Raw genomic sequence first — 23,302 nt, 5'->3', positions numbered from 1 at the left:
TGAGGAGAAGGTTCGCGAGAGGGAGGGGCTCGGGGATGAAGGAGGCGCGGCGCTGTGTGGGAAGCTAGGGCACGGGCCAAGAAGAGAAAAGGGAATTTATAAACCTAGGTATATTTGATTAAGCCCTAAATTAGTTTCTCAATCAACTCCCATCTTCGGGTATTTTAAACAGACTTTTTCTCGAACTCATAAATGCATCCCCTCAAAATACGTCGTACGTGCTCCGATTAATTCCCAGAAATTTTTTAAAAATTTCTAAAATTTCCAATAAGATTATTTGTCAAATAATCCTATTTTTAATTATTATTTTGTTGTCGTATTTTACACTCCATTTCTTTAATTATTATAATTTTTCACTTTTCTCTAACTCTACATTCCAATGCTTCCTCAATGAATTGAGGTTCATCATAGTCAACTGGAAGTGTTATCAATGCCTCATTCTCAATATCAAAGCTCTTCTTAGGTTTGATTTTACGAACACTTCTTCGTAAGTTGGGTTGTTGAGAAGTCAACTCATGATTTGGCATATCACTCCCACTCGATTGACTAGACTCAGACATCCCTTTTGACACCTCTCTTGTTGATAAAGAAATGGAGTGTAAAATACGACAACAAAAGTCGTATTTCAACATCACCTCTTGTTAGGAACTCTGTTTCAAGAAAAGTCGCATCTCTCGAATCTATTTTGGAGATGGTTCCATCTAGTTGTTCACATATGAAAACATAACCTTTGGAGGTCTCATTGTAACGCCCCGCCCCTCCTGCTAAGGCGGCGGGGGTTACTTTACTCATACATACTTACTTAGTACAGCGGAAGTCTTACTTATAGGTTTTAAAACTTTTCTTTTCTTTAAAATCACCATGACTAATCAACTGGACGTATAAAATCACATAGCATACTTAATATGATTTTTAAGTCATAATACCCAAACACAAAATTAAATGTCAAAGAGTCATAATGCAGTAACATAAACTAGGCATTAAACAAAAGCAGGTCTTTCTCCTTTAGCCAAGCCACTACCACACACATCCTTTTAGCCCCTCCTGCTGCTCCCCTAGTTCATCCATTCCTCGCCTTTATCTGTGATATAAGAAAGTAAGCTGTGAGCACTCATGGCTCAGTAAGTTCCTTTCCTACTCACAAAAATCATATAGCATATCAAAATCACAAGACATAACACATGGAGACAATTTCATCATAGCATGTAGCATATCATGGCATATCGTAACATAATCGTAAGGTATCATGGCATAATACAACATAACATAATCATCAAATGCACCCTAACATATCATAACATCATCATAAATATCATGGCATAATCATAAGGTATATGCAAGGTGAATTTCTAAACATGTATCATGAAAACATATGCAACATGTCTTTTGAAAACTTATAATATACATACTTAAACATAATCTCAACATAAGGGGGGCCCCGGCTTGTAACACATACATAAATGCGCGCGTCCTATGTAGGTCCAAGGTAGCAAGTCTTGAACCTTACAAGGCATACATACTAGGCCCGTTTCTTAGTCCATCGACCTAGGGGCACTTAGGAGCTCATCCCTAACGAGGCTCGTTTCTTAGTCCATCGACCCCGGGGCGCTTATGGAGCCCACCCTTGGTACAAGCCTTAAAAGTAAAGTAGCATGCCATACATATCTTTAATTCTTAACCTATCATTCATGTCATAATCATATCATGAAGAGTGCTCCTAGTCCCAATTGATAGGGAAGCAACTCTTAGGCATAACATAAAGCATGTATAATTAGCACACAGCTCATCATGAATTTTTGGGCACACAGCACATCATGATCACATGCATAATTGGGCACACAGCACATCATGAACTTGGGCACATAGCATTATCATAGATTTGGGCACATAGCATATCATAAATTTAAGCACATAGCATATCATAAATTTAGGCACATAACACATCATAAACTTGGGCACATAGCACATCATCATACATAGATCATAAGCATACATAAGTATAGCAGCATATCATATTCCTATCATATCATAAGCATTGCATATGAAGCATATGGGAAAAAAAACATAAGTAGGTCTCTAACCCAAAGGTCATGTGGTGGCCGAAACATGTAGTTGTAGCCTAGGTTAGCAAGCAACATAAGAGCATGTGAACCCTAAACCTTTATCATATCTTATATCATAAGGAACACCTTAAGCATATTTGGTTTGGGTTCCAAGCTTCCTAGGTCTTTACTTATATCATGGCCGAAACCCATCAAGCCTCAAATTAGGTTATAAGCAACATATAAACATGTAAACCCTAACTAATGTCATATCATATATCATAAGAAACAACTTGAGCATGTTTAGTTGGGTTCTAAGTTCTCTAAGCTTTTAACCTTAACATGGCCGAACCCTAGTAAGTATGATTCTAGGTTACAAGTAGCATGAAAGTGTTGAACCTTAAATCCATATCATAATACATATCATGAGGAACATCATAAGCACATTTAGTTCAAGTTCCAAACTTCCTAAGTCCTTTAATCCAAGGTGGCCGAAACTTATCAAGCATGGGAATTAGGTTTTTAGTGGCATAAGAGCATGAAAACCATAAATAATTTCATAGCATTTATTACAAGAACATCATGAGCATATCTAAGTTGGGTTCTAAGTTTCCTTAGGCCTTTAACCTAATGGTGGCCGAAACATGTAAGGCATAGACTAGTTTTCATGTGCCATAAAAGCATGTAAACCCTACATAAATTTCATGGCATTTATTACAAGGAATAACATGAGCAAACTTAGTTTAAGTTCTAAACATCCTAGGTCTTAAAACCTTATGTGGCCGAAAGTTGTAGAGCATGTAACTAAATTTCTATGCAACAAACAAGCATAAGGACATCAAGTTAGTTTCATATCTTTTCATCAAGAAGGTCATGAACATCTTAAACTTGTTTTAAACTTTCCCTAGGCCTGATATTCAACATAGCCGAATCTTCATAAACATGAAATAGAGTTCAAATCAACATAACTCATGGGCATATCATATTAGCTTCATATTTTATCTTAGGGAAAAATCATGGCATGTTTAGTTTTAGGTTTAAAGCTCTTCTAGGCCCTTAGTTCTACCATGGCCGAATGTTCATGAGCTTGAAGATGAAGTTCAAATCAACATACAAGTGGAAGAAAATGTTAACAACCCTATTATCATAGGGCACATATCATAAGAACAAGGGAGCATGCTTAGTTTGAGTCCTACGCTTACTTAGTTCTTTTGTTCATGCTTGGCCGAGAATCTAAGATCATAAATCTAAGTTCTAACTAAACATTCTAGCATAAAAACATTAGGTTAACCTCCTACCATAAAATACATATCATGAGAAATATATTGAGCACATCTAGTTAAATTTTAAAGTTCCTTAGATTCTTCTTTTTTTATCTTGGCCGAAATTTCCATGAAGCAACCCTAGGTTTTTAAGCAATCTATCTTCATGAAAACCATATGAACTATTGTACCACAGGTGAGGGGAATCTTACCTCCTTTCGCTTTTGGTTTTTCTTAAGAAGAAAAGTATCCTAGGTGCCAAGGAAGGAGAGAGCTTCTTCTTCTTGTACCTCCTTTTGTTCCTCTTGCTTGGAAGGGATAGATCTTGAAGGTCTCCTCTCTAAACTTAGTTTTTCTTGAAGAGAAGCTTAGCTTAGCTCTCGGACAAAGGAGAGGGAGGGAGTTCTTGGTTCGGTGAGGAATGAAGAAGAAAGAGGAAGGAGGAAGAAATGATTTAATCCCTTATTTTTCTTCTCCCAATCTATTTATTCCCTTGCCCATGAAACATGTCCTCATTCACTCCCTCAACTCCTCTTTTCCCCCACTCCATTAATTCCCACGAAAATAGAGAGAGGGAGGGAAGTAGTAAATCCTTCTTTTGCTTGCTCCTTTTCTTAACCAAGAGGGAAAAGAAGGTAAGCAACTTGGTTTTCTCTTGTTCTTTTTGCTTAGTTTTCTTTTCTCCTTTAACTAAATTTTTCATTCCTTTCTATCCAATTATTTCTCCTTATCCTAATGGTTATCATTCATCAATTTATCTCCATAAATTGTGGGAGGTTCAAGGTTCAATCCTTGACCTCACCTCTTCTTATTCTAATTTTCTTTTATTTTTGTTTTCCTTTTTCTTTTATTCTTATCATTTCTTTATGCTCTAAGGAAAATAATATTCATACACCTATTTTATAATTTCGTGAGTGTTACACTCATGATATCTAATAAAGATACATTTCATACTCCAAGGTCCCAATTTTTCATACTTCTGAGAACTATCATGAACATAAACAACTGACCCCCAGGGTCTCAGATTACTTAAATCTGATTTTCTAGCTATCCAGCGTTCATATGGGGTAGATGGAAGTAACTTTGAAGGCACTTTGTTAAGTATGTAGACCGTAGTTAATAATGCATCTCCCCAATAGGAGATAAGCAAATTATCATGCGTCATCATAGACCTAACCATTTCAAGAAGAGTCATATTTCTTCTTTCAACTATCGCATTTTATTGTGGAGTTCCAAGGATTGTTAGCTATTTTATAATCCCTTTATTATTACATATTATCTTGAACATATCAGATAAATATTCCCCTCTATGGTTAGTGCATAAAATCTTAACTTTACGTTTCGTTTGATTCTCAATGTTCAAAAAATAACCTTCAATTGCATAATTGACATTTGGTTCTACATCAAGAACCATAAAATCATTTGTTAAAAAATCATGTCCGATTGACACTGAGTTAATCTTAAGTTCAACACATCGACTGTAAAAATTAATACAATACCCTAAATCAAGAAGACACGTAATGGAAACAAGATTCTGTCAAATTTTAGGAGCATACAGGACATTATATAGAAACAAAACACTACCACCACAGAGGTTGAGTTTGCAAGTGTTGACTCCTTTGACTTCAATTCTTACATTGTTTCCCACATAGATCCACTTAGTGCTAGCTAGTACCTGACGATACTCAACAAATGTAATTCGTTCCCGAGCTACATGGTTGGTTGCTCCCGAATCTATAATCCACAAAAGATAAGAATCAGCTAACAACACTGAGCTAGCAACAAAATGCCTAGAAAAAGAAGGCAAACATGGATTTACCTTTTTCGACTTAGCGCACTCTTGAGCGAAGTGACTCTTCTTGCCACAGTTAAAACAAATCAACTTATTTTTAGGTTTCTTTTCAGTCTTCTTTCCTATCTTCTTGATTGGGCCCTATCCCATAGTAGTAATTTCTTTCTTCTTTCTCTTCTCTTTCTTGAACCATTTGTTTTTTCATGGATCCAGATGATCCAACAGAATCAACAGCCACATAGGCGAGCCCAAAATCCTTGTGGATTTAACTCTCTTTGCCTCTAATTCTACATAGCATGAGATATCAGTGAAAGTCTTGATACTTTCACTGTGAGTTAGGATCTGATTCCTGGTCTCCTAAGAATCTAGAAGGGAACGAATAACTGCTTGAACCTGTTGTTCATCATTCAACTCATAACCAGTAGTTTTAAGCTCCTGAATCATGTTCGATATCTCCCTGAGGTGTTGAAACATTGAAACATTTGGACGCTTCTTATAGCTATCAAACTTGATCTGTCGAAGCTTGCTCAGATTTACTCCACTGTATTTCTCCTGAAGGACTACCCAAATTACATGAGCCGAAAGATACGACTTATACTTAAAGGCTAAGTCATCTACCATTGAACTAATCAATATGCCCTTTGCAGTGAAGTTCATTTTCTTCCATGCCTTATAGACATCAAGATATTGTTTGTGTTGTGTAGTGGGACTATTTACAAGTTCTATCATAACCTAATTTGCAACCTCCATAACTTCTTGTTCCTCAAGTACATACTGTATCCTGAGGTGCCAAATCTTATAGTTATCCCCATTAAGTTTTTCACCCTTCTTGAGTTCAGCTATAATATTTTTGATTGTCATAATCTATCATAAATAAATACATTATTTAGTATTTAGTTTAATTCATATGTATGCAGTTTATGATTGACTGAATATTAATTTGAGTTTGTTTATAAAATCAAGTGATAACTACGTTTTCACTTATCATTCGTATGACCAATCAAATCAATATTGATCAATGTTATTACACACATCCTAACTAATGAACTAATCATTATTTATTATACTCATAATAAACTAATCAAAGAGTATCATGCATCATGTAGAGTAAACAACATAAATAAACATATGAATGAACATATCATTAACATAAATATTATGCATATTGTTAACATATAACAAACTAATATGAATGAAATAGACTAATATTGTCATACATAATGACAATAACAATAACAGAACTCTAATAAACTAGATATGCTACAACAACTCTCACTTGGACAAACACTAGTGTAGTGGTCAATATAATGTTAGTGCAGGAAGTATCCGACGATCGAACCTATGTTTTGATTATATCAAAAGGTTCAAGGTTAAGGTGTTTTGTTATCTGATATGTTGAATGAGCTTTGCAGGAAAGACCTAAAGTTTCTTAGGCAAAAGTCCTAGCTACGGTTAGGCAAGTGGAAAACCCTAGGGGGTTGTAACCCTAGGTCCTAGGGGGTGGTAACCCTAGGCGGAAAGTCTTGGTGGGTCGGAGCTTCGGGCAAAAATCCTAGGGGGTGGTAACCCTAGGTTGAAATCTTGGTGTCGTAAACCAGGTGGAAGTCTGGACGAGTTGTGGACCGGACGTCCAGCATGAAGACCGGAAGCATCGGACGCTGGGCAAAAGTCCAGTCGGTCTGGAGGACCGAACTGGCAAAATGTAACTTCTCCTGAGTGGAGTAGGTGAGGACGCATTCCCCGGAAGAGGGAACAGTAGGTGTCGGTTTGACCTAGGATTTTCGGTCGGAAATCCGAAGTCAGAACCAGACAGTCCGAAGACTGTCAAACCTATTTTTCTTATATTTTGTTATGTTCTAACTCTGTTTTGCAGGAAACTAACATCTTTGTACAGGGGTAGAACTGACCAAGATCGGTTGACCGAACGTTTGGATCGATCGACCGAGCCCCCAAGCCGCAGATCAGATTTTCAAGGAGTGGACCGGGCTCCACCAAGGGATTGGTTGACCGAACCTGGTTATCGGTCGACTGAACCGGAGATAGGGGTTGACCAGATCGAAGCGGAGCAAGCGGATCGGGCGGATCAGATGGAAGGAGACCATCTGATTGGTCGACCGAACGTGGGGATCGGTCGACCGATCCGCTTCGGGTCAAACCTGATCCTGAGTTTCGAGGATCTGGATCAGATTTATAAAGGCTATAAAAGGAGCCTCGGGCTGCAGCTTCCAAAGACTTGACAAACAGAATTCAAGCGATCATTTAAAGTTGTGCGCTGCTCCGAATCACTTCGACACTCCGACGATTGACGACTAGCTCTTCATCTTTTTGTATTGTCGATATAAATTCTTTTGTACTCTAAAGTTGTAAAAAGATTTACGGATTGATAGTAATTGCCCACTGAAAGTGATCAACGATCGCGGGGCTTGGAGTAGGAGTCGCCCAAGGCTCCAAACCAAGTAAAAAATACTTGAGTCTTCTTTCTGTGTTGTGCTTTTAATTTCCGCTACTTAACTCGATTTTCCGAATATGAAAAGTGTGAAAGCCACGAGCGCTATTCACCCCCCCCCCCCTCTCTAGCGCTTCTCGATCCAATAATTGGTATCAGAGTCCGGACTGCCAGAAGCTTTAACTGTCGACTGTGCACAAGAGCTATGATCTGATTGAGCCATGTTGGTATAATATTGACCTCGAACAAAGAATGTGGGAGCTCCTATGTTCAGATCAAGAGGATCAAACACTAGGTAGGAAGTCCTAGTTGCGACTAGGCAAGGAAGTCCTAGTAGGTCGGGTGGACCGAGGGGCAGGAAGACCTGGTGGGTCGAGAATCGAACGTGGAAAGCCTGTGGTCCTTTGTTTGAGGAGGGGGATTATTGGGGTTGCAAGGTTGTAAACATAGTCCCACATTGAAAACACATGGGAAAGATCATGGGTTTATAAGAGAAAGATATCTCCATTGGCATGAGGCATTTTGGGTAGAGCTCAAGAGCAAAACCATGAGAGCTTAGGCCCAAAGTGGACAATATCATACCATTGTGGAGATATCTAAATTCTTTTCGATCTTATATATAATCCCTTTCAACCTGGACTCATTTGGGGCAATCTTAGGTGGGACAGCTTCAGCTTCTCCATCGGATCTACAATTGGATCCATCTCTGGATTCTCCACACAGTCTTCTGTTCTGTGTGTGTCTTGGATTGGAAACTCTTCTTGCTAGAGTTTCCAGAACAACCGATCGAGCCGACCAATAAGCCATCCGACTCCATAAATCGGGTCATAATCAAGCTCCTTTATCTCCTCCCAAAGCTCATGTTGTCATATATCATGACTAGCCATCTGAAAAATTAAAATTAAATAAGTTAATACAAAATTGACTAATCAGTACAAAACCAGCTTAATTCAATTTATACAGGCATAGTACCAACATAATAAATCAAGAAAAATAAATCTTCTCGATTTTTAGGAGTTTAAGTCGACCGACCCATTGGACCGGTCGATCAGGAATCCAGATCCTAAGCTTGATCCATTGTCCTCGTTAGAACTAATCTAATTAGACAGGGATTTTTATTTACCTATGTTTTGTTATTGTGTAATCTAAGTTCATTTCAGTCAATCTCAAACTTATTGATCAAACTTAGGTCTGTTTGATCAAACCAATGCCCATTGGATTAAGTCTGATCTATTAGAATAAATCTAATCTATTTGATCAAATTTGACCCATTAGAACAAATCTGGTATATATATATATATATCAGTTTAAAAATTATGCATAGATTGCTACTGTATTAAAAAAACAAACAAAAATTTTGTTTCTTTTAACCAAACTTCTTCTCATACATTTGATGAAGAAATCTTTTAATCAATTAAAACAATGGATTAAACAAATTTAATCAATTAAATCAATCGATTAAATAAATTTAATCTATTAAAACAATCGATTATTCTTTCTTTCACCACTTTCTTTGCGTCACGCTACCCACATCGCACGCCGCGCATGTCGTACATCACACAATTGTGACAGACATGGTCGCTGGCCACGAAGGCCAATCTCCAGCCTACTCGGGTTGTTACCGATACTTTTTGGAACACCGTCATCGGCATATCCCCGACTTGCGAAGCTGGTCGCCTATGACCTACTATTGGTCTCACCAGCGTCCGCGAGGAGCAGAAACGGTGAGAATCAGCGTTTAGTGAGTCGCCGACCTCAGGTGTGTTGTCGGCCATCCTGGACACCGTCTCCGGCCCAGGAACTCGGTCGCCAATGACCTTCCGCAACGCTAGCCCTTCACCAGTGGAAGTCGCAACGCTGTTGCAATTTTCTAGACTGTCACAACACTGTTCACAGTAGCAATGTGTCCTCCGGCGAGCGACTTTGTCGCTAACTGCATCCCTCTTTCAAGACGTTGTCATCGACGAGCCTTTACCATGACATGGAGTCACCGACCTTGGCTTTTCTTGTAACACTTATGCGATCATGACTCAATCGCGATTTCAACGCAAAGGTAAGGGATGAACAAAGAATATGAACATTATCATGTAATTCAAACATGCATCATATTTTCTTTAGAATGCATACTACTCTGATACTAATGTGGCATTCTAAAGACATGAAAATAAAAACGGTAAACGGTAAATACTTACAACGATCTCTCGCAGATCTACAATCGGCAATAGAATGTGATCTTCAGACTTGCTGTCGAAAGAGCGATCACAGAATCGGAAAGCTCTCCGCAATTTCACAAATCAAATCCCACCGCCTCAAATGTTCTCCCAGTCCACTCTATTCTCAATGCACTTCATTGTCTTTCTTCCGTGAATGATCTTTGGACGCACCCCTTATAAAGGAAAAATAATTCAGGGGTATAAGGGACAATTTGCCCCTAAGAAGTGGGCAACGTGGGTTTCCCCCACATTCCCATTTCCTACAATTACGACTAAAGTTCTCTCCTCGGTCTATCCCAACAAGGACACTATCTAAGTTGAATCCAAGAACAAATGACGGATAGAGAGAAATTCACTAAAATTGATCACAAGACATATGCGCCATAAATAAAATGAGGGCCAATGCTTTATTTCATTAAATAAACACTAAGTTACTCCCTAATTCTAGAATTAGGGAGGCTACTTCATGGCGTTGGAGTAACAAACAAAAGACATGGTTTTACAATGTAAAGAGATTAAGTGTAGAAGGAACCCAATGTCTTCAAAAGAACTCCAATCGGCGTTGCAACCTTCACCTCCTTGAGAGACGACTCTCCCAAGGAGGGTTTCTATCACAAATCCATGTATTCTTAGACGATCCTTTAGCTCGAGGCCTTGGGTTCCTTTTATAGAATTTGAGGGTGACTCAGTCTTTGACAGAATACAAATTTTTGGAGCCAAGTCAAGTAAGTGCGCCATTACCGTATTGGAGAACACGACATGGCCGCGTTGTTTCTTGAACCCTAGGCCTGAAAGAGTAGTGTTTGGCATGATCGTGCCAGGTGGCACGCCCTACCCGTGTTGGCCGTTGGAAGCTTCAAATATGCTATGTTTGTGCACCTTGCCTCTAAGTATGGGCAGGACCATGGTAGCCAGTGCTAGATGCTGGATAGAGGCTTTTCATCTTCCAAATGAGTCCAAACCAAGATCTTCATGCCCTATCAATAATAAACACAAAAGAGCAATCTCCTGTAACAAAATGATAAAATGCATGAAAATGATAGGAGTAAATGGAAACATGCTCGTGCAATATCTAAAATAGATGCAAAATAAGCCTAGAAATATAGGTATGAATTATGTGCATCAACGAGTAAGGCATTGCCCGGAGGAGTGGTGTAGATGCAATTGACCTTGTGACCACTGGGCAATTGTTAAAGCTCTCAAACAAGGTTGTGGCGCCTTGGGCTTCTTTGTTGATGGACAATCTTGATGGGGGTGCTAAAGATAATTCAAGCTAAGGGAGGCAGATAGTTGAATGCTTAGTTATGAAAGAGCAACAAGGAGTTGGTTTCTAGAATATTCGTCTTATTTTGAGTGTGGTTTTATAACATGTTTACCCATGGATGGTAAATTCTTGGTCAAAAATATTTTCACCTTATGTGAAACTTACTGAAAACTTGGAACCCTCAAGTTCGTAAACCTTCAAGGTGGTGGTGAAAATATTGTTTCATTGTTGTACGTGCATAATGTATGTATAGGATATCCATAAAGATGTGGTTGGAGTTAAGCTTCCTAATTATGATTCTTGGAGGAAGTTATGTATTGTTGGAACGTGCGTCCCCCAAGTGGTCTTGTGTAATTATGGGTTTTGATGTTTAGGCAAACAATTTAAGTTTGAACTTGTGTTTGTGTTTGATTTGTGTTGTAGAGATTTAGGCATACACATATAAAGATGACATGGCACAACGAAGGTCATGGGTACCAAGTGGCACAAGATCTATGGAGATCTAAAAAGAGTGGTATGGGACACTCGAGATGTCGTAGGATGAGAAACATCGAAAGTAGCTGTGTATGTGAAGTAGAGTATGTAAGTGGAGCATGAAGGATGATATAGAAAGAGACCCAAGGACTTGGTGTATCCATGGGACAAAAAGCTTGATAAACAATTGTCGGAGAAGCACTATGTGAGCGAGCGAGAAGAATGACATGGGAAAACAGTCAAAGGCTTGATGCATCTAAAGAATGAGAAGATGAATAGGAGAAGATCTCATGGAAGTAGACAATTGATGTCAAGCTGTGTTTAAAGCAAATTATTCACAGGCAAAATTAATTTTCGGCCTAGGCAGAGTCGGTCATTGAATGGGTTGTAGTCAACATCTCAATTGAGTGAAAATGTTAAAAGCTGACTGATTGCCAATGAGCAATCTAATATAGGCTGGATGAAGTAGTCACTAAAGGAATCAAAGAAATAGAGGAAACGATCAAGATCTACTAGATTCAGTCAAGGATAATTGATTAGCAGCTAATAGCTAGTTAATTAGTAATGAAGCAATCTTTGAGGGAGATAGAGGAAATGGTTGCGAATTATACTAATTTAGCATGAAGCAACGTTAATTAGCATAGCATGTAATTGACGTTTTAGTATATAGCCTTTATTGATGGTGGTATGTGTGTTTAGTTATGAATTTGAGATGAGTGCAAACTTTAGTATAGCCTATATTGATGGGGGTATGTGTGTTAGTTATGAATTGAGAAGTTGTCACTTGATGCCTATGGGTACACCATAGGATAAATTATGAAACCTGTGGTTTGGAATATTAATCGAATCTCACAATATTTCATTGGTTTTGGATACTTAATGTTAGTCAGATTTGTCAAGGAGATGGATTTTGAAGTGTAGGCTTGAGTAGTGACCCTAGTGGCACGGAATGTTGATTTTTTTTTATATATATAAATATCTAACTCTTCGAATCGTTGATCCATTTTATTATCATGATTAATTGCTTTATTATTTTGACCATGTATTAAATAATAGAGCATTTTGCTACAAGTATTAGCCTCAGATTTGTAGTGGGTGTGCATTGAAGAAGGAATAAGTTTTGAGGCATGAATACGACAAAGCAATATTGTATTCTACGGTCAAGGTATGGGTTGTTAGTGTTTAGAAGAATATTGTGGGTATTAAACAAAGACAATTAGGATTAGTTAAGATTAAATATAGCTGAACCAGCATATCTGAGTGCTGATTTAGTGTTGTTTAACAATTGAATCAGGGGTGTTTTGATTATGACGTTGTACATTTTGATTGAGGTGTCAGGTTCGAGCATCCCCTGCGCAGACTCTTATCAATTAAGTGGTACCGTTCATCCAAAAATCCCTTCGGGGGTTTCTGATAAGGGGTCGTTTCGACGGTGGTGTCGATCACTATAAAAAGTTTACCCATATAGTTTTACGGCATGACCGAGCATAACATCTCCCATGTCTTGACCATTTGCTCTAATAGCTAGTAGTCATCCGTGATTAACCTCCTCCGTATTGGCCTAGGGACGAATTGACGGGGATGCTTGGAGCGAGCGAATCACCTTTTACCACATGATATAGTGTTGTTTAAATTCAATTTGGTTTCAATTGGAATTAGAGATTAGCCAAAATGCAGGTCAAGGTGGATGGTATATTAGTTTTGCTTTATACTCAATTCCAAGGTTTGTTGGTTGAACCAACAATGAACTAATTCGAATTGATTTGGTTCAACTAAGTTGGCATCTTAAGGTTCAATAAAATCCCTCCCTAATTGAGGCTAACTTCACCCTCACCTCATCATATGTTTTAGGTGTCTAGTGTCTATCAGGTGGTATGCTCATCCTTGAATTGAAATTCGAAAAAACATAAGAAACACATCTTTAAGTGTTATGCCATTTGCACGTATTGGACACCTGCTGCTAAGGAGCTATATTGACCCTTCAAGTCAGTTTCACTCGGACTCAATGGCATATAATAAAAGATTCAAAAAAAGATGCGTGAGATAGATAGATCCCTAGCTTTCATTAAGCCTGGTGGTGGTTCTATTATTATATATGAAGCAAGATTCAACTCGTCTATGGAACAATTTGTGGAAATCAACGTCATTCAAAAATACTGAACTAGGTAACACCGAACCAGAAATGACTCAACAACTTCATTCAAGACAAGCTAATTGGAACTGATCTTCAAATTAAATTTGATGACTATTAGCAAGATGTAGATAACACTAATAAAATCCTAACAATTTACAGCCAATGAGACAAACACTTTGCTATTAACACAATGTTTAAGAATGTGTGAAATTGTCTTTTTACGATGACAAGTGAAATCTATTGTGCCATTTCTAGGATGATACAAGATTAATGGCAACAAGAGCTGTGTTCAAACTCCTGTCACATACAAGCTAGCTGCAAAAACAATGTCACGTTTTATAGCATTTGAAGCTGTTTCCATCTTCTTGTAAAGGCTGGAGTTGCCCATTATTGAGGCTGCGTTCTTGAATTCACGACATGTTTCATCCAGTCTAACAATACTTCTTACTATGAGACCTTCAGGTACGTCAGTGAGTTCACAAATATCAGCAAATGGGGTTCCCTGAAATGCATAAATAAAATATCAGAGGACTTCTGAATCATGTAAAATACAGTGAAAAGTGTCTAAAACTCAGACCTTTGCCCATTCGTATACAACTTCAACAAGGCCAAACTTGAGATTGTCTCGTGCATATTCCACTGGATCAATAGAGAGTTTAAACTGTGCCTGGAGTTGACCCAATCTAATCGCTGTATCATATAACCTAATGCAGGTAGGAAGGGAAGATAAAGCTATAAATAATAAGATTCTTGAGGTTCTAACTGATGTAATTGGCAATTTAACACAATGTAAAAAACATCAAAACACGGTTTTATACATGAAACATTAATAAGCACAAATATTCATCTTTCACCAACGTCTTAATGAACCGTCAGCCAATGTTTCATATAGCAAATCTAAAGAAATAACACATCAATTCAAGGCTTTCCCTGAAGGGAGAAGGATGCATGATAATATTCATGTTGTAAGTGAGATTGTACATTCTTTTTATAAACAAATCTGAAGAAATTGTGAAGGTTAATTTAGAAAAAGATTATTGATAATGTTACTTGGACAGCTATTATAACTATATCGAGGCCTTCGGGGTTTCCTAAACACTTCCTTTGCTGGATTAGAGGACGGTTGACCTCAAGTTTACTTCATTCTAAAATGGAAAGTCAATGGAGTGTATTGAGTAATAGTTGCTAACTGGAATGTTGGACCATATGTTAGATGAAAATCTTTCCATGAAATTTTCTCATAATTTTTATGACGATAACCTATCTTACAAATTACAAAGTCCATGTCAGACTTACAAGTCTGAAATTCATATCAGTGTAGTATGAGCCCACAAGAATTCAAATTTCAAATGTTCTTGGACATACTGTTTCAAGTATCTTGGGGGATATCTTAAGAATCTTCATACATTTTTTATTAGAATAATTTAACACCCGTATATACAATTGTGTCTACAAAAGAAAAAAAAAAGTCACTAATCCTTCAACTACCACAAGCAAAAATAAAAAAGTAAAAAAAAATCCTAAAAAATCAGCTATAAAAAAGAGAAATAAATTAATCCTCCAATAGAAAAATACATCAACAATCACCACCAAGGCTTTTATCCCACTATGTGAGATTGACTGATCCCCTATGCCATTAATGACTAGATCTCTTAATATATCCTCATTTATATTTAAAAAAAAAAATATTTTATTTTATTGTTGCTAAACAAGTCTTCTTTGATCTCATTCTTCTTTTAATAATGTTCGTATTTCTCATATTCTCACATTGCCTAACTTAACAATTATCTTACTACGGCTAAAATTAATAAACTTAAATTACATATATTGTCTTTACTAAGGTTAAAACCTTTTTACTTTTAATGTTTTAATGTTTTTGCCAAAATTCAAACTTAGCACTCCTTCACGTGTTTCATCAACGAAACAAATGTCATCTACAAATAACATACACCATAGTAACGTATCTTGAATGTGTTCTCCATTCATGACTAGTGCAAAAAGGTATGGATTTAGAATTAATCCTTGATGTAACTCTTATAAATCAACCTTTCAAAATAAAAGTGATTTTCTAGTGATTTCTAAATGACTCTTTAATGCTCAATATTCCAACATGTCTGAAGTTTGTTGGTGGAGAGAATAACACTAAAGACAGGAAGCTATCAATTAAAAATCTCTCAGGCTAATTAATTCAACTATGAGCTCTATGCAAATGTGACGAATGGAGATCAATCTATGCCTAATCACATAAGTTTAATTTGATTAAATAGAGGATAGTGACTACTAGAATGATAGTGACTGATTGAGCCTAGGTGCATGGAGGAAGATATAGTGTTAGTCATTCGTAAATGAAAACGCGAGTGGGGTGTTCATCTTGGGCTTCCAAAAAAAATCAGTGGTGTATTTAGGAACTGAAAGGTTGTTTGATGGTACAGATTGGGAATTGAGATAATTGAGACATTCGATTAAATGGTGGCATGTGAATTTGAAGAGCTAGGCTAGTGCAGGAGCTTATACAGAGATAAATGGAGCGTTAATTGTCTTTATTCAATTTTCTCAAATCTATTAGTGAACGAAACTTTAACTTTTTAACATTCCTAATAGTAAGTGTGTGGACAAATGGATAATAGATGTAGTGCTGATGGAGTGTTGTCAGCTAAGGTTTCTTATAATTTTACAAGAGAAAGGAGTCTGGCAAAAATGAATCAGCATAAGATGAATTTAGAATTTGTTTATTTTTCCACGATATGCACCATTCAAAAGAGGATCATATGCATTTGGCAAGTATTCTTGTTTATTCCCATCATTGCATAATCTGGTCATTTTTTCTAGTATATCTAGAGTAAGAGATACTTTTTTCCTATAATTTTTATTCTACTTATTAATTCATTACTCAAGTTGTAATTGTTTTTTGCTCATTGGTAGAAACCCAATAATTATATAGGTCTTCATGGATACATTTTTCTGTCATGTACAAAGAAATCTTATGTTCTATCATTTTTTTAAAAAATCAATAAACTAGGTGGTGATTGCATACATCCAGTTACTCATGATCAATCTAGATACCTCTCCCAACAAATGGAATGTGCTGATAGACGATCTGAGAGATTTTTAGTAAATTGTAATTTTTTAGGCTGATGATTTTTAAGCATTCACTTCTACTACTGTGGAAACCATGATAAAACAACAATGAGAGACTTAAGGACTGATCTCTGGTTAATACTGAAGCTTTGGTAAGGAGAATAGAAGTGCCTAAATATGAGAATGTGGTGTCAGTAGGAGTTCTTAGAGAGGTGGAAATTGCATTTTATTGATAGAAAAGTTATGCAACTGGGATTGCGAAAGCTGACCCTAAGGTGGTTGTTGTGGAAGACCCTGTAGTTTGGGGTTCTTTTACAACACAAAGTATGTGAGCTACATATGTGGGCCAAGTTTCAAGTAGTAGGTTGGATATGTGAGCTACATATTATTGATCAAACAAGTTTAAGCTATGCGAATAGAAGAAAACACCAACTTAGTTTATGGTAATTAGTATGCAGCATTATATCAAATTATTCTACATTGTATTGTTTAGGCTGGTTATTCAAATGCATCGTGCAAGCAATAGCACATTTCACTCTCCCGCCTAGGTTTCATTTGTAACACTGTCCATTAAGAGTACTAAATTTACCATCGTCACTAACCACTTGGATTATGAAATTTTGTAGAATTTATTTACGTGGGAGATACAATGGTGATGGTGATCAGTGAAAAAAATATTAACTATAGGTGGAAAGGTGATAATAAAAAAACTGTAGTATATAATTATAACTGTAGGATAATAAAAAAAAATTAACTACAGACATTAGATTCTGAAACCGTATATTTCAAAAACAAAGCATCATTTTGTAGGATATTATATAATTATACTACCTTTTTTTTGCATAAGCCAGCTTAGGAGTAAGTGATGGTTCAGTAGTGTTGTTCTGTTGGAAAACAAGAGAAGACATAATTGCAACTGCCTCTTCAGGTTCCAGATCATCCAATTGGTTCTCAAACAAACATTCTGTGCATATCAGTTCCTCCCCAGAGTTCATTTCACATGCAACCCGACCCTTCAATTGAACAACAAGATCAGAATCAATACAGTAGATCTCCTTGAGCACATCAATCTGCATATTGAGGCATAATGAATTAGTTTATTTAAGGAATCAATTGGTTTGAATGATCTTAAGGAATACAGGTAGACAAAAGAAAAAAATAATCAACGTGATAAAATTTTGAATATCACTAGTGAAAAGCTTTGCATGGATCTCAACATAGGGATACAATTTATAAAGCCAAGTCCAAATAATTGGGAAGAAATATGGCTTGATGATGATGAAGGTATATTGTACAATTACTCAAATTCAATCCAAACAACCGAAACCACAATATCATATCTATGAGCGGTTTGCATGCATCAATTTTAGTAACAAGCATTACCGGCACACAGATTTATACTTGTTTTTGAAAACTGCAACAAGATGGAAGCTAGTCGGATCAAAATTCCTTTCAAGAACAGTGTTTGCAGAACAGTATGCTGACATTAGTGTCAATAATACCCAAAAGATCAAAACTTTAAATCATCATCCCAGCACAGTCAAGGAGATAATCCAAGCTTCAAATAATATATATCTATTTCTATAATCCCATGGTTATTACAATCTGGCCTTTGCAGATCAGCATTTATCTTTGTAGGAACAAATTCTTTTGATATTAAAACGAAATTATAATGCATCAGAAAGAATGGAGTATATTTGAACATACCCGGCCTTGAAAGTCTGGCATTTGCTGAAGAGCATCATCTGACATTTGGAATTTTAAAGCATTGACTTCTTCTTTGTGCCTACTTTGCTCCTTCATCAACATGATATGTTCATTCAACTTTGTGCAACCATGGCATTTGTTCTCACTCATATTTTGCAAAAATTCATTGTAAATATGATACATTTGCACAAGAGCCATATCTTTCAATTTGAGATCTAAGAAGTAAAAAAAAAAAAAACAAGCATTAAAGAAAGAAAACTAGAAAACAATTTTCAAGAGAAAGGGGTCATGAATCATAGATCTTTTTCAACCCAATCATAAAAGTTTAACTGCCATCAACTATCATATAAGAGAGTAAAAGAAGCAGTGCAAAAACAATTCAAGTATGATCTGCATATGCTATATGACACACTGTCCAATGACTTTATTATTCTATGCAGGACACATACATATTCCACAATTGTATTTTCTTTGACCTTCAGATCTGTATTTTCTTTTTGTGGATGGATTATTGCCCTAACTATTTAAATTCAGTTCTCTTAGAATGAAATTTTAGTTTCAATTTTTTGACAGAAGATATTTGTGAGCTGCGATGAAAAGAATAACTGGGATATTTGCAAGTATAGCTATATACATAACAGAACAGTCATATAGCCGCCTTTATGGCTAAGGAAATAAAACACACCTTTTACAGCATCCAGAGCAGGAGGAAATTTGTTTCCATCAGGTTTCTGTTTTAGCAATTCCTGAACAGTTTTTGCATATGCAATGTTGCTTGCATCCTCAAGAAGTCGGACTTGATCAATCTTCATTTTGCAATTGCAAATAGAGATGATATCTTTGTTCTCCATTTCTGTAACAGCATAGTTAATCCCAGAAGCACTACCATAATGGGGCAATTTTATGTTTATAGCTCCAGATCCTTTCCTTGAAGTAATGGATGAAAAATACTCTTCTTCTGTACCACGCTTTCCTTTAGGAGTAATAAAATAACCTTGTTGAAAACTTTGATTCTCTTGTATTTTGTTCAAGGGACATGAAGCTTGCATAGACGAAGCAGTAGCAGTAGTCAATACTAAAATGATATATTGTTTATTAGCAGCAGCAGGAGTCTTCAGAACAACACCAAGTAAGTGGTCTTCTGCCTACCATTCAGTCAAAACATAATTCCAATAAAAAATGGCATCCACAGGAAAGTTTGTAGAAATGGAAACATGTGGAATTTTAAGGGATAAGTATTTAGACCACTCTAGAGAAGATATTATTGAATATGTGAATGAAAAAATATATATATACTATTGAATTTTATTTAATAAATATATTATATATTTAAAAATCCATAATTAAAACGTCAATAGGTCCCAAGCTCGAATGAAAAAGGTTGAGGGTTGTGTTTGGTTGTTAGCCAACATTAAACACTAGTGAATGTTATATGAATGGATCTATCAACTATTGTGCTAATGCTAAGTTACTCTCATGAAGGAACACATTATAAGTTCCAACTGCAATGACCGCTATATCTCCGTGTGAACTTGGGTGTAGTGTTAAATACGCAAAAGTTCTCATACCATTAAGAACAAACATTATATCGAACATAGAATATAGGAATGCTCACTAGTAGAGCAATGAAGATAGTAGATACAATGATTAGGATAAAAATTAATATTTTATATTTATAAAAGATAAAATGGGTAGGAGAGCAAGCAAAAATGATAGAGACACAGGAAGGAGTAAAACAAGAAATGCAATAAGTATTGTTGTAAATAGTTCGTTAAAGTAAAGCGTAGTTAAAAAGAGGATAAGATTATAACTCTCAAGATAGTGGTGACCAAAGAAAATATTAATGTGATTAACATATATGCACCTCAAGTAAGATTAGAAGAAGACACCAAATATAAATTTTTTAAAAAAAAACCTAGATGAGGTAATACAAAAAATTCTATCAAACAAAATAATTTAATAGGAGATCTAAATGATCATCTAGAGTAAGAAATGAGCAATATGATAAGGTGTGAGGTTAGAGTTTTGGAACAAGAAATAAAAAAGAAAAAACTATATTGGATTCTATGATAGTAAATGAATTTTTCATAGCTAATACGTATTGTTTTACATTAATTGATGACCTCACAAGAAATATGCAAGATATATTACCAAGATGTTTGTTGTTTGCAGATGATATTATTTTGATAGATAAGATATGTTAAGGAATAAATCTAAGCTCGATTTTGGTGAGAAACAATATAAGTGAAAGAATATATGAAATTTAAATTTAGCAATCTTAGACAATAGTATGACAAAGTTACCCATAACTGAGAGCTTTAAATATTTAGAATCAATTTTGCAAACATATGGAGGGGTTAAAAGAGATGTCTTATATAAAATGTAAATAGGAGGGCTGAAATAGAGTAGAGCATTAGATGGTCCTTGTGATCGTAAAGTATCGCAACGGAAGTTCTACAAAATGACATTAAACCAGTTATACTATATGTAGTTGAATATTGGACTATATCTCGAGCACACAAGTAGAATATAAGACCCGTAAAGATGAGGATGTTAAGATGGATGTATGGATATACAAGGATCAATAGAATTAGAAATGAGAATATTAAAGAAAAAGTCGGGGTTGCGTTTATTGAGAGAAAACTCACACATTTAAGATTATTTAGATGACTAATAAATACTTCAATTAGGTTATATGAAACTATGACAAATACGCACATTAAATGAGGAAGAGAAATACCAAAAAAAAGACTTGATTAATAACGATAAAAGAGGATGATAATAATAATACTATAGTAGGGGAATAAAACCTAATGATGTAGGAGGATCCAAGATGACCTCATTTAGTGGGATAAGGCTTGGTTGTTATTGTAATATTTGAAAACACATAACATGTGGCACCTTGCCAAGTTATTACTATGGTTTCTTTTTTCTGCACGTTCCTATCAAATTTAATTATCGATGTTTAGGATTTCAGTCAATGTCGATCAGCATAGGTGAGTCAATGTCAATCAGCATAGGTGAAATATTTTATTTTGTCCTTTGACTAACATGTAGAACAAGCTCAAGGCATGAAAATCGAGTATTTCTAGTAACTCGATGGAAGACCATCACTTCATCACCTGTGAAAATCCAATAAAAAATTTATGCGTGAATGCCAATGGAGATGAAAATCATGCAACACGAACAACCCACAGGCCACAATGCACATGGCCTAAGATACAAGCCCTTCTAGTTACTCAAAGTCCAACTCTTCAATGTCTATGAAAGTACAATGAAAAACTCATGTGCAAATGTCATGAGAGATGAAAATCTCACAATGTATTGTTTGACGCAAAATCCAATTAGACCATGCAACTTGCAATCCAACGATGTTTGTAGCAAAGACAACTAGCAAAGTTTAACTCCCAAAGAGATAAAAGTGTTGTTCGTCATCAGATCAAATGATGTCTGTGCAATTTGGGATCCAACATGTTCATAACAGAGATGAAACTAGCAAGCTTCGACTTACATGGAGACGAAAGTCTAGTGACGTTGTTCATTGTGAGATCCAATGATGGGAAGTCCAACTCCTTCACCTTCTTTTCGTCAAGGAGACACATGACTTTCCTCACCTTCGCCTCTTATGTTTTTCCTTCTTAACTTCCCCCTTTTGCTGGCTTCTAGTGTTCAGCACACCAATTTGACATATTTTGAGTTGACAAGATACTAAAACCATGGTTTGGCACATTTTTTCTTTTTCAACAAGAGGTCATAGTTGATTGTTCAAATTTATTTATTGCTATTATCAAACAACTGAACATGTAAAATTTAGAAGAGTAGGGAAGATTAAAAATCCCAATCTTGACTTCTGTCTACAGAAGCGGCCATCATTCTTCTACATGATTAAGAAGCATAAAGAGGAGGTGTGATAACTTTTCTGGCTTAGATTTAGTCCATGGTGGTCACCACCACTCTTCCTCTCCCTTGTCCCTTGTGATCGGGCATAATAGAGAGGTGACAATGATTTTGCTAGTTTAGGATCTCTAATTTATGCGAAGATGGCAATTAAGGTGGTTTCTCTTCCATCGATTAAGCAACATGATCTGAATTGCCATTGAATATGGAAGACATGCATCAATAGGCTTCAGTTCCTCTTCAACCAAGCAAACAAGGATGGCATGCACCGTAGGGTATCATAGATCTAGCAAAAGCATGATCTAGTGACGCTAGGGGCACCACATATGGACAACGTGCACCATATTGTGTTGATTCCAATTCAATTGATTAAGCAAGAAGTCATGGGCAATTGAGTGGCCTCTCTTCCACACATATGGTAGCAACATGATCAGGAGAGGCTAGTCACCATGTATGGAAAACGCACATCAACAAATGGTCATAGGCATCAACTATTGTTTTCTTGATTCGACGTTGTTGACAAAAATTTCTTCATGATCTCACACTGTGTGGGGCAGCACAATCAAAAAGTATCATTCCAATAAATACCAAACCTTGATACTACTCGGTCCGACATCAGTAATCTCACCAATATTACTATGTCAATTATGTTGATGAATATCAGATCATGCTGATAATCTACACCCTTTGACACTCTCCAACACACATCAAAATGAATTGAAAAGCATTTCTTATTTTTGTAGCTTGTGTTTGTACAACACAATGTCAAAACAATATCATTCTGGATGAAATACAATTCATATTTAGGTTTATAGTTATTTCTATTCAACTTCTTCATTTCCTTCATCCTACCTCCAATTCGCCACCAACACTATATGTATGAACGTCGACATAGTATCAATTTCAATCAAAGATCAAACCCCTGACATGACTCAAGATTTTAAACCCTTCACCTCATCAATCATGCAATCACCTCCCTGATTTGGATTGATT

General features: G+C 36.2%; 1 protein-coding gene across 1 annotated transcript in view; it reads right to left on the bottom strand.

Moving 5' to 3' along the window:
- Positions 1 to 13,719: 13,719 nt before the first annotated feature.
- LOC121994766 (DExH-box ATP-dependent RNA helicase DExH11-like) overlaps positions 13,720 to 23,302 on the bottom strand; it is a 135,820-nt gene continuing 126,237 nt past the window's right edge. Inside the window, exons 3-7 of the mRNA XM_042548693.1 lie at positions 19,098 to 19,557; positions 18,413 to 18,627; positions 17,537 to 17,775; positions 14,205 to 14,331; positions 13,720 to 14,129 (exon numbers count right to left, since the gene is read on the bottom strand). Of these exons, the coding sequence (XP_042404627.1) occupies positions 13,917 to 14,129; positions 14,205 to 14,331; positions 17,537 to 17,775; positions 18,413 to 18,627; positions 19,098 to 19,557 (1,254 nt within the window). The 3' untranslated portion in view covers positions 13,720 to 13,916. The remainder of the gene's footprint in view (positions 14,130 to 14,204; positions 14,332 to 17,536; positions 17,776 to 18,412; positions 18,628 to 19,097; positions 19,558 to 23,302) is intronic.

The sequence above is a fragment of the Zingiber officinale genome, chromosome 6A (assembly GCF_018446385.1).
Source record: "Zingiber officinale cultivar Zhangliang chromosome 6A, Zo_v1.1, whole genome shotgun sequence".
Lineage (NCBI taxonomy): Eukaryota > Viridiplantae > Streptophyta > Magnoliopsida > Zingiberales > Zingiberaceae > Zingiber > Zingiber officinale.
This window is presented reverse-complemented; position numbering and strand designations above follow the sequence as displayed.